The 13053-nt window shown below is 49.3% G+C and overlaps 1 protein-coding gene across 4 annotated transcripts in view; it reads left to right on the top strand.

The window, feature by feature from the left end:
* The first annotated feature begins 1007 nt into the window (after positions 1–1007).
* LOC142490008 (uncharacterized) overlaps positions 1008–13053 on the top strand; it is a 134229-nt gene continuing 122183 nt past the window's right edge. For 2 of the 4 annotated variants that reach the window (XM_075591764.1, XM_075591763.1), the window contains exon 1: positions 7840–12910. In XM_075591764.1, coding sequence (XP_075447879.1) covers positions 9150–12146 — 2997 coding nt within the window. In that variant the 5' untranslated portion in view covers positions 7840–9149 and the 3' untranslated portion in view covers positions 12147–12910. Of the gene's footprint in view, positions 1112–7839; positions 12911–13053 lie in introns of those variants that run through there. The other 2 variants (XM_075591765.1, XR_012799976.1) reach the window with 2 other exon arrangements.

The following is a 13053-nucleotide window of genomic DNA, read 5'->3' as shown; positions in this document are numbered from 1 at the left end:
GGGTTAGGCTGGCATATTATGGGTAAGGTACGGGTTAGGCTGGCATATTATGGTTAAGGTAAGGATTGGGCTGGCATGTCATGGTTAAGGTACGGGTAAGGCTGGCATATTATGGGTAAGGTACGGGTTAGGCTGGCATATTATGGTTAAGGTACAGGTTAGGCTGGCATATTATGGTTAAGGTACGGGTTAGGCTGGCATATTATGGTTAAGGTACGGGTTAGGCTGGCATATTATGGTTAAGGTACGGGTTAGGCTGGCATATTATGGTTAAGGTACGGGTTAGGCTGGCATATTATGGTTAAGGTACGGGTTAGGCTGGCATATTATGGTTAAGGTACGGGTTAGGCTGGCATATTATGGTTAAGGTAAGGGTTAGGCTGGCATATTATGGTTAAGGTACAGGTTAGGCTGGCATATTATGGTTAAGGTACGGGTTAGGCTGGCATATTATGGTTAAGGTAAGGGTTAGGCTGGCATATTATGGTTAAGGTACGGGTTGGGCAGGCATGTTACAGTTTGGATTAAGGTCAAGCTGGTATGTTTGGGTAAAGGTTAGGGGTCAGGCTAGTCAAGTCCTGTATTTAACCAGCTGCCGGTTAAATAAGGCTGAACAAGTGCTTTGTTTACCAGGCTCACCAGGTAAATATCCTCCACCTTATTTTATTATTAGTTTGGGGAAGGGTAGAGCAAACTAATTTGACAATCTCTGTCCCCCCTCCACCTCTTCAGGTATCAAAACACCTAATGTTTTGTGATCTGAGTCTTTTTAACTCGTTATACCCTGTGTTACAAGCAAATAAAAATACAATTTCACAGAAATATATTTTATGTGCAATAAATATATAAAAGTTCTGATCACATTTTTTTGTTGGCTGCTTGTCTGGAGTTTTTATGAATGTAACAAATGCATACAGTTTTGCTGATGAGGTTCATTGGGGTGATATCATCCCCCCCCCCTCTTTTTATTAATGTCTTATTTAACTTTTTCCTTATTTTTATTTGAGGTTCCATCTTTGCTGAATACACTAAACTATGCAGGATTGTGATGTCAGAGCTGAGGTGCATTGTCATCTGCAGAAGTACTTGGATACATTAAAAACGCAAGCAGGTAAAATTGCATATGAAGTTTAATATAATAAAATGTACAGTTAAGAATTTTTGCAGGAACCGTAAGACGTAACTGGACTGTATTTGAGCAATATTTGGTGACTAATGATTTAGGAGGGATTTTAGATAATAAGCTTGGAGGTCTACATATTGTGACAAACAGCTTACTCCGGGGCTCCGCCGCTTGTCCGGGACGGTTAGAACACGGTCTTTTAGGGTAGGTTAAAATGAGGAGGCGTCACGTACTGTTCCTTTAAACAGGCTGGGCCTGGTTTATTCAGTCCCAGGCACTGAGACTGCCACAGTGCATACAACAAAACACATCAATACAAAAGCTGCTCACCTGAGCGATAACTTAACTTAGATTTCCCTAACTCAGGGTGGAAGTGGCTTTTCCACTTTCCAACAACAAAACAAGGTACTTTTGCAGACTTAGCCAAATGAACAGAACGATTGAACCTGTGTGGGGAAGAGGCTTCTCCCCACTGTGTTCAGCAGCCTTCCAGGCTCTGGAGAAGAGACAAGAGCAACCAGGAAATCAGTCTTACATACCTGATTTCTAATTAGCATGACAGGTGACAGAAATCAGGCAGCCAGACAAACTCTGGTCTGGATCTCTCATCCCTCAGTTCCAGCGCTTGCCAAACTGTGGGATGGAGTGCATGTACTGTATTATAAGGCTGCACTCCCAGGCCAGACAGAATAGAAACTGTTCAGTATCCTGGGAGCCCTATATATGGAATTTATTACCATCCCCTGGTTTCTGTCACATATCCTCCCCCCCAGCTCAGACCCCGAGGGATGAGCGACCATGGATATTAGGGAGTGCATCCTTGACAACCCGTCAGCATTGCCATGTTTGTGCCCTGACCTGTGTTCCACAGAAAATTTAAAGGGTTGTAGGCTTAGGAACCACCTGGTCACTCTAGCATTCTTCTCCCTGTTTTGACACATCCAGGTAAGGGGTGCATGATCTGTGACCAACCGGAATTTTCTCCCCAACAGGTAGTATTTGAGCGTCTCTACAGCCCACTTTATTGCGAGACACTCTTTCTCTACTATGGAGTAATTCTTCTCCTGGGGATTTAGTTTCCTACTTAAATAAAGGATGGGGTGTTCCTCACCTTGAGACTCCTGGGAGAGTACCGCCCCCAGCCCTACCTCAGATGCGTCGGTTTGGACTACGAACTCTTTGGAGAAGTCAGGTGTGACCAACACTGGTTGGGCACAGAGAGCTTCTTTCAGGCTTCTAAAGGCCTGTTCGGTTTCGGGGGACCACTTTACCATAAGCGGTCCTCTTGCTTTTGTGAGGTCGGTTAGTGGGGTTGCCTTAGTTGCAAAATTGGGAATAAACCTTCTATAGTACCCAATTAACCCCAAAAAGGTCCTTACTTGTTTTTTTGTAACTGGCCTTGGCCAACCTTGTATCGCCTCCACTTTGAGTGTTTGGGGTTTGAGTAAACCTCTGCCAATAGAATACCCCAGATACTTGGCCTCCTCCAGACTAATGGTGCATTTAGCAGGGTTAGCAGTTAGTCCAGCAGACCGAACTGCGCCGAGCACAGCTTGGACCTTTGGAAGGTGGGATTGCCAATCTTCACTATGGATTACCACATCATCCAGGTAGGCAGCAGCATACCGAGCATGTGGTTTTAAAATTTTATCCATCATTCTTTGGAATGTGGCGGGAGCTCCATGTAAGCCAAAAGGCAGCACCCTATACTGAAAGAGGCCATCTGGGGTTGAGAAGGCTGTCTTTTCTTTTGCCCTTTCTGTGAGGGGAACCTGCCAGTACCCTTTTGTTAGGTCTAGGGTTGTGAGATATCGGGCTTTGCCCAGTCTCTCTACAAGTTCATCTACCCTGGGCATAGGATAAGTATCAAATTTTGACACCGCGTTTAGTTTCCGGTAGTCATTACAAAACCTTGTTGTACCATCTGGCTTTGGGACTAAGACTATAGGGCTGTTCCACCCACTTTGGGATTCCTCAATTACGCCTAGTTTTAGCATTTTTTTAACCTCTAAACTTATAGCCTCTCTTTTGGCCTCTGGGATTCGGTACGGTTTAAGGTTAACTCGGACCCCCGGTTCAGAGACTAGGTCATGTTCAATTACGCTAGTTCTACCTGGCTGTGTAGAGAAGATTTCTTTGTTTCTTCTCACTAAATTCTGAACCTCTTGTTTCTGATGAACGGACAGGGTTTCAGCTATGCTAACCTCTGGGTCAGTTTCTTGACTCTCTGACGGACCTGGGGTTACTAGGGTTGACAAGACTTCTCTATCTTTCCAGGGCTTGAGTAGGTTTATATGGTAAATTTGCTCAGGTTTCCTCCTACCTGGCTGTCTTACCTTATAATTTACTTCTCCCACTCTTTCCAAGACCTCATATGGCCCATGCCATTTAGCAAGGAATTTACTTTCCACGGTGGGAACCAGAACTAGTACCCTATCACCTGGAAAAAAAAATCTGACCCTAGCACCCTTATTATACGTATTCCTCTGTGCTTCTTGAGCTTTCTCCATGTGTTCCCTCACTATGGGTAGGACTGCAGCAATGCGGTCCTGCATCTGGGCAACATGCTCTATTACACTTCTGTAAGGGGTAACCTCGTGTTCCCAAGTCTCTTTGGCTATATCCAGTAAGCCCCTTGGGTGTCGGCCATACAATAGTTCAAACGGGGAGAAGCCTGTGGATGATTGGGGAACTTCCCTAATGGCAAATAACAGGTACGGTAACAAACAATCCCAGTTTTTCCCATCTTTATCGACCGCCCGGCGTAACATGCTCTTTAAGGTTTTATTGAACCTTTCCACTAAACCATCTGTTTGTGGATGATAGACTGAGGTTCTGAGATGCTTGATTGTTAGGAGTTTACATAACTCTTTTGTTACTTGGGACATAAATGGTGTTCCCTGGTCAGATAGAATCTCTTTAGGAATTCCAACCCGGGAAAACAGAACTACCAACTCTTTTGCTATGTTTTTGGCAGAGGTGCTACGTAGGGGAACTGCCTCCGGATATCGGGTAGCATAATCTAATATTACCAATATATGCTGATGTCCCCTAGCAGACTTTATTAGGGGTCCTACTAGATCCATAGCAATCCGGTCAAATGGTACCTCTATTATGGGAAGGGGTACCAATGGGCTGCGGTACGCCTTGAACGGGGCGGTGATCTGACATGCTGGGCATGAGGAACAATAATTCGTAATTTCTGCCAGAACCCCAGGCCAATAGAAGCTTCGGAGAACCTTTTCCTTTGTCTTTTCCACCCCTAGGTGTCCCCCCAATGGATGACTATGTGCGAGGTGTAATACTACGTTACGGAATGTCCGTGGTACCAACAATTGTTTAGTTGTAACTGATTTCCTTTTATCAACCCGATATACTAGGTCGTTCTCTACCTCGAAGTAGGGGTAAGCAAGTGACCTATCTGGTTGGCCAGGAGTACTATTCAGGTCCCGTATATTTCCCCTTGCTACCGCTAACGTGGGGTCCTCCCACTGGGCCTTCTTAAAACTCCCAGGACTGACCTCTAGGTCAGCGAGGGTCTTATCCGGTTCTGGGGTGGTAAGTGTCTGATCAACATCTTGATTTGGGGTATTCCCTACCAAAGTAGTGATGGGGAAGGGAATTTTACAGCACTCCTCCTTTTCCCCCTTCTTATTTGGGCCCTCGTCAACCTCCATTTCTGAAAACGGGAAAGGATTTATTTCTTCTAATACTTCGTTATGGTCCGCTATTGAACTCTGGGCGCTATTCTGAGCGGGGGACCACATTTTTAGAAAATGGGGAAAGTCGGTCCCTATTAACACATCATGTGCCAGTTTGGGTACAATACCCACCTTGAAATCTAAAGAACCAAACTCTGTTTCAAAAAAAACATCAACAGTGGAATATTCATGATTATCCCCATGTATACAACAAATTGCCATTCTTTGTGAACTGTTTCCCTGTTTCTTCTTAATGGGCAAGAAGTATTCGGACACTAGTGTGACCATGCTCCCAGAGTCCAGAAGTGCCCGAACCCTCTTACCATTAACCTTTACAAATGCCCACAGATGGTTATTCAAGGGGTCCTCTGGGCTAGGGCGCATACATTGGGACAACAGCGAATAAGGTTCCACGCTGTTGCATTGCATGGGCTCATCATTTAGTGGGCAGATTTTTGCTGTGTGGCCCCTCTCATGACAATTTACACATTTAGGTACATAGTCTGTGTCCCACTTAGAGCCTTTTCCCGGCTCCCCATGTTGGCTATTGCCCTTAGTGTGCGAACCACTGTTGCTGGTGCTGCGTGAAGGTGGTCGCCGCTCCTCAGCTCCCCTTAACCCCGGTACCCTTTTACCGTCTCTGGAAGAGTCCTGGAACCTCGGGTAGTGGGGTTGCTCCACGACTGTGGGTTGCGGGTGCTCTTCTGCTGCATTGTACCTTTCTACGAGGGCCACAAGCTCATCCGCATTGTGGGGGTCACTCCGACTGACCCAACGGCGTAAGGCAGAGGGAAGTTTCCTCAAGAACTGGTCCATGACCAACCGTTCCACGATGTGGCTTGCTGAGTTGATCTCGGGTTGTAGCCACTTCCGGGCGAGGTGGATGAGGTCATACATCTGGCTTCGGGTGGCTTTATCCATCGTGAAGGACCATGCGTGAAACCTTTGGGCGCGAACAGCCGTGGTTACGCCGAGGCGGGCGAGGATCTCGAACTTCAATTTTGCATAGACGTTAGCTTCGGCTGGCTCTAGATCAAAGTAAGCCTTCTGGGGTTCGCCGCTTAGGAAGGGTGCGATTAGACCAGCCCACTCAGCTTCTGGCCATCCCTCTCTGTGCCGTGCGTTCAAACGTGAGAAGATAGGCTTCCACATCATCCGAGGGTCCCATCTTCTGAAGGTAGTGGCTTGCCCTGGTCATTTTCGGAACTGGGGCTGCCGCTGCCAGTGGAAGGTTACTGATAGTCTCCCTCAGGATCTCGAGTTCCTGCTGTAAGCCCTGAGCGAACCGCTGTTGCTCCTCTCTCAGCAAGCGGTTTGTCTCTTGCTGGTTTGTATTAGTCTCTTGCTGGGCTATTAACAGCTGTCGCTGGGTTTCACTCGCCTGTTGCTGAGCTTCATTCGCGTCTTTCTGGACAGCGACATTGCGTACCAGTGCACTCACCACGTCTTCCATCATGTTTGGAGAGAGAGAAAAAAAAACTTTTTCTTTTTTTTTTTTCTTTAAAGTTCTTTAACCCCCAGACCTTTTAGTATCCAGATGCCCGCATTCTCCACCATATGTGACAAACAGCTTACTCCGGGGCTCCGCCGCTTGTCCGGGACGGTTAGAACACGGTCTTTTAGGGTAGGTTAAAATGAGGAGGCGTCACGTACTGTTCCTTTAAACAGGCTGGGCCTGGTTTATTTAGTCCCAGGCACTGAGACTGCCACAGTGCATACAACAAAACACATCAAAACAAATGCTGCTCACCTGAGCGATAACTTAACTTAGATTTCCCTAACTCAGGGTGGAAGTGGCTTTTCCACTTTCCAACAACAAAACAAGGTACTTTTGCAGACTTAGCCAAATGAACAGAACGATTGAACCTGTGTGGGGAAGAGGCTTCTCCCCACTGTGTTCAGCAGCCTTCCAGGCTCTGGAGAAGAGACAAGAGCAACCAGGAAATCAGTCTTACATACCTGATTTCTAATTAGCATGACCGGTGACAGAAATCAGGCAGCCAGACAAACTCTGGTCTGGATCTCTCATCCCTCAGTTCCAGCGCTTGCCAAACTGTGGGATGGAGTGCATGTATTATAAGGCTGCACTCCCAGGCCAGACAGGATAGAAACTGTTCAGTATCCTGGGAGCCCTATATATGGAATTTATTACCATCCCCTGGTTTCTGTCACAATATCAAAGCTTATGATGCAATCTTGGGCAAAATGCACCAGATGTATCATATAAAAAATATTTGGCCAGTAATGGGATTTATTTTTTGCATACATTTGGTGCTGTTTTTATCACAGAATTGCATTGCATTGCGTTACATAGATGACTCCTTTAGTGCACAGACTCAAGCAGCAGGTGCAAAGCCTATCGGAATATTGTAAAATAAATACTTAGGCCCAGCATTTCACTTTGTGCTTAAACACGTGGCCATCATAGCAAATGGAAAGCCACTAAAGTGATTCTAGATTCTTTGCTGTCTGCTTTTTGTGATTCGCTGTGAACCGTGGTGACATCAAGGGGTGTCAATTAAACACAGTAATCATGTGTGTCTTTTTTTTATTATATATATATATATATATATATATATATATATATATATATATATATATATATATATATATATATATATATATATATATATATATATATATATATATATATATATATATATATACATACAGTGTTCGACAAACCTATACATTTGCTCGCCCCGGGCGAGTGGATTTAACCCCCGGGCGAGTAAATATTGGCCCAAGCAGCACACGTTTGGTACTAGGTGGCGAGTAGATTTTTTTTGTGTGGCGAGTAGATTTTTTGGTGATTTGTCAACCACTGTATATATATATATATATATACACACACATACACAGTATATATACATACACAATATATACACATACACAGTGTATAGTAACACGGAGGGTTTCCTAGTTGATCCAGCTGGAGCCAGGGAACCAGAAGAGCACAGCAGCAAAAAGCGGGGACTAAACAATAAAGTGCCGTAAAAACAATGTTTGTTTAATCCATATGTAGCCATGCTGTAAAATGGCTGCAGTCATCTCTCCTGCTGACAGTAAGGCCTGGTAAGTTATGGGCATGCCAGCAGTAATCATGGAGGTTTGCCCTCTCACCCTGGTGAGGTGCCCTATGTATGGATGGGAGTGGTCACATGCTCTGAATCCATGGTTAGTGATGTCAGAGTTGTGTCAGCCCCCAGAGGATACATAAGGCACAGCACTGATCAAAAGTTAGGCTGTTGCTGAGTTATAGAGGAGGAGTTAAGAAGTTGTTGGGAGGACAGTGTATGGAACTGTGACCAGGGACCTGGTCACAGGGGAGATATCCCTGCGGGGATAGGGAATCCCTACATTAGGAGGACTATACTTTTCAAAGGGAAGTACGGTGAACAATGGAGGGCTAAACGCACCCATTGTGGAGGGCAGCTGGCCCACCGTACTAATAAAGATGACCCTGTTGAAATATACTCTCGTGTGTAAGTGTGGAGTAATTGCACAGAGAGAAGCACCACAGAGGAGTTCCTCACCAGGACCATCCACAAGCTCAAGCTGGGATCCTGATGAGGTGGAGGCGCTGCACTGGATCTAGGTAGGACTCAAGCACACTACCTCAGCTGCCTGTCTGGGTTGGCAATCCCCACACAACATCATGCGGGAGACTCAGGAGTCCTGTTGCCAACAGGTGCACCACCAGACATCACACTGTAATGGGGACTGGTTAGACTACAGGGGCCAATATGAGATTGGGTGGGTCAGGCCAGTCCAGAAAAACCGTTACATTTGGAGGCGCTGCTGAGATAGACCTGTCAACAGGACAGGCTTTTGCTAGGCATACTGGGAAACAGGGAGAAGTGTCTGCTGCCACTTTGTGCTGCGTTGGGACGGATCTAGGGGTAGTCAGGGGGCTGATGGAGTTTGTCAGTTCGCAGGGACAACATAGGGGCCTGAAAGGAGTTGGGGGTTTGGAGCCGGGCTATAGCTGTCCTAGTCACCTTGAGGTAGTGCTAGTTGGTAGGATGCCTAAAGGGATAGCCTGTTAACGTGGTCAGGAGTCCTGGAGAGGGTCTGCGCTAGGCTAACCAAGATAGGTAGACGCCCAAGTACTGCATGGAAGCCCCAGAGTACTCTAGCCCATTCCAGACTACTTACCGTAGGGAGCACAGACTGGGAGGAAGGAGATACAGCAGACACTGAGAGAGTGAGCCTAGCCTGAGGTAGTGCATACACGAGTCCAGCCTACATTAAGTACACATGGTGGTGCATCAGGGAAATCTTTATTGTACCGGTGTGGTGGCTGCCCCGCAGAGAGGAGCCCCATGTACAATACTATTAAGTACAGCGAGGAAATGGCGACCGCAAGAATGGAGGATCCGCGCGGTGCGGATAGTCCAAATTGGCGACCGGAGGCTGATGGGGAGAGCACACCTGGCGTGCGCCCCGCTGAAGAGCAAGCAGTTACTGATATGACCGTCACGAGTCTGCTATGGAGTGGAGTGAGAGCGGTGACCGCACCGTTTTGGTCCTGCCTAGGACACCGGGGCACTACCCTGGAGGACTGTGTTGAGGACATTGTTATAACAGGAGGAGAACATAGTGAGAGTGACTGTCAGTCGGCATACAAACAGATGAACGCTACCTCATTCATTGATCAGACTGACAGTGCGACACAAAATGGCGGCTCCCGCTTCCCTGGGAGACCACGTGGGCCGATTGCAGAGAGTTCTGCAAATGCAAAACTTACAAGGAATTGGCCAGAAGCGGCGCCAACAGGAGAGCCCCGCCCTGATGGGGGGTATAGCGCGAAAGCTGCGGCTGCGCCTTCATGGACAGTGACTCACTCAGCCCCAGTGCTGAGCCAACCGATTAGCCTGTGGGACCCTCCCCTAATCTCAACCAGGGGGAGTGGTTTCCAACTATGCCCTGTGGGTATGAATCCCGCGGAGCGAAGCGCTGGTGAAGCGACCGCGCTGCTACCAAAAGTAGTCCCTGCAGCTGGTGTTGTGTGCGGAAAGAAAGGGTATTTTGCACGCAAGGCAGCTGCAAGAAATCGGCTGGGATTGGCGCCAAAGGCAGAACCCCACCCAGTGGGGGATAAGGGCACGAAAGCTGTGGCCGCGCCCTCTAGGACTGAAAGAGGTGCGGCCTCAATTAAAGGACATCCTATTCCATTGTGGGACCCGCCCATAATCGCTACTACTGGGGGCGGATTCCAATTGTGTCAGACAAGGGCGGAGCTGAACCAAGGAGTGGCTGACAATCCAACCCCTGTTGATCACTCATGCGGAACCAGCTCCCAGAACAGACCAGTGTTGAAAGTGGCCCCCACCAAGACAATGGCCTGCTCCCCAGACGTGAACAAGATGGTGTCTACTCAGCCCTATGCAGTACCAGGGGGGGTACTGGTGATACGCGTAGCGGGCGCGGAGACAGTGGTGGGCCTCTGCCTGCAATGCAGACTGCCCGGCGGCACCATGGGTACAGCGGCGCGCTGTCCACAGTGTGGCACGCAATACCTGTGGCCTATGCCCACATTTGTGCCCATCCAGACAAATGACCCCCCGGGGGATACGGCTAGGCTGTCCGCCGAGTCCCCTGGTGCACTGTGGACCAAGAGTGCAGATCCCGGAGAATGGGGATCGGAGCCGGTTAATACGGCTGGATCCGAAGAGCATGGAGCGATCGGTCAGGCAACTGACCGGGAGAAGAGAAGGCGGTCGCCACGATCGGCGACCCCAAGTACCCTTAACGTGGATTCCTCGGACGAGGGACCCAAAGAACTATCTAGTACCCTGGTCTGGCTGGTGGCGGTGTCCTGCGGAGGAAATGGAGTGAAAAGGCCACTTACCGGGAGTGACAGTGGGAGGAGTCGGGTGTCGCCAGTGGAGCGGAGGCCTGAAAGGCGGAGCCCATCCGTCCCCGGGGTCGGCGGGACCAGCGGTGACGGGCGGTCCACGCCCAACCTGCGGACTGGTAAGGATAGCCCTTGTTTTTACCAGGCTCCGGTGCTGACACTAGCAGAGGAAGGGCCGTGCCAGGCCAGGACGGCGCACGTGGGCGCAGGTGGACTTCCGGATATCCTCGTGCAGGAAGAGATCCCGCATGGGGGTCCATCCCAAGATGGCGGCACCTCCGCGTCCGGTGGTGACGTCGTTTCCGGCGGAGGCAGCGGAGCAGCCGGAAGGAGATCACCAACGCTTCGGCGATCGGGCAGTGGTTCCCGATCGACTAGGAAGACCAGGAGCCAGCGACGGACCGAGGAGGGTGAGACGCAGCCGGCGGTATCACCGCTCAGTAGTACGGGACAGTCCGATAACGGAGAGCGGGTCGGAACCACGCGGCTGCCAACTGCCTACCCCTATGCCCAACCTCACGCCTTAGATAATGCCCCAGTCACCTGTTCCTGGGGATCCTCGTCTAGTTTGGGGGTGTCGGAAGGGTCCTTGGGGGTTGGTGAGAACCGGACTGGGGAGAGACTAGGCAGCTTTGCCTCTGAGGGTGGTTCAAGGGGTGGAGGACAATTGGGACACGTGTCAAAGTCCCGATGGGTGCCTGAAGAGGCTGATGTACAATCAGAGGAGATGCCAAAACATGAAAGGTGGTCCCGACCCCGTTCCGCGGGGATATCTGGGGTATGCTCTTGGGCTGGGACTGATGAGGGAGACTCTCTAGAGTCTGGGCCCGAGAGGCCTAGGGAGACCCGTTGGTGGGCGCCCTTATTTGAGGGATATGTGAGGTGGATGGACCGCACGCGGTTTCTACTAGAAAAAGATGATGTGGTGGACTACTGGTGGGCTAAAGGGGAGTTCACGCCCGCCGAGAGAAAGAAAGAGCTACAGTTCAGGTGGTTTCTAATAGGCCGGAACGAGAATGAGCCAATGGGTCCTGATATGCTATCAGACCCTGTGGACGCAGATGAGCCCTTGTCCTGGGTATTACCAGGGAGAGCGGGGAATGCCAATTTAACTCGGTGTAGTCGGGCTGAAAGGGCCATTACAGCAAAATACAAGTACTCCCACGGCTTGGAGTATCCGTACGTCCCAGAACCCCTCATGCAGGAGATTGAGGTTAACAGGGACCAATGGTTAAGGGAGACCATAGAGGAATACATGGTCAATAAGGGGGGTGCCATTACTGGCAGTAAGGCGGAGGAACGGATAGAACACCTAATAAGGGTATGGAGCATAGGGCGAAGTGTTTATAAGCACAAGGTGGTGTACCGGCCCGAGAGGGGTTTGCTGCGCAGTTACAGCGTGACTGTCCTGGACATGGGGGGTCGGGAGGTTAAGAAACCCGATCCCCGGCACTATTATTAGGAGGTACTGGGTAGCATTGCGCGAGTTCGTGGCTGCTGGACAGGGCGTGCTTGGCGCGATGTGGTTTGTTTCATAAATCTGATGTTATGCTAATAATGTGTATGTTCCATTTTACAGTGCTTCCTGAGGAAAGGTATTTCAAATTTAGGTCCCAGCCGGGGTCGGTGGGATTCACCAGGGGGAGAATGTAGCCATGCTGTAAAATGGCTGCAGTCACCTCTCCTGCTGACAGTAAGGCCTGGTAAGTTATGGGCATGCCAGCAGTAATCATGGAGGTTTGCCCTCACACCCTGGTGAGGTGCCCTGTGTATGGATGGGAGTGGTCACATGCTCTGAATCCATGGTTAGTGATGTCAGAGTTGTGTCAGCCCCCAGAGGATACGTAAGGCACAGCACTGATCAAAAGTTAGGCTGTTGCTGAGTTATAGAGGAGGAGTTAAGAAGTTGTTGGGAGGACAGTGTATGGAACTGTGACCAGGGACCTGGTCACAGGGGAGATATCCCTGCGGGGATAGGGAATCCCTACATTAGGAGGACTATACCTTTCAAAGGGAAGTACGGTGAACAATGGAGGGCTAAACACACCCATTGTGGAGGGCAGCTGGCCCACCGTACTAATAAAGATGACCCTGTTGAAATATACTCTTGTGTGTAAGTGTGGAGTAATTGCACAGAGAGAAGCACCACAGAGGAGTTCCTCACCAGGACCATCCACAAGCTCAAGCTGGGATCCTGATGAGGTGGAGGCGCTGCACTGGATCTAGGTAGGACTCAAGCACACTACCTCAGCTGCCTGTCTGGGTTGGCAATCCCCACACAACATCATGCGGGAGACTCAGGAGTCCTGTTGCCACCAGACATCACACTGTAATGGGGACTGGTTAGACTACAGGGGCCAATATGAGAT

This window comes from Ascaphus truei, chromosome 3, assembly GCF_040206685.1.
Source record: "Ascaphus truei isolate aAscTru1 chromosome 3, aAscTru1.hap1, whole genome shotgun sequence".
Classification (NCBI taxonomy): domain Eukaryota; kingdom Metazoa; phylum Chordata; class Amphibia; order Anura; family Ascaphidae; genus Ascaphus; species Ascaphus truei.
This window is presented reverse-complemented; position numbering and strand designations above follow the sequence as displayed.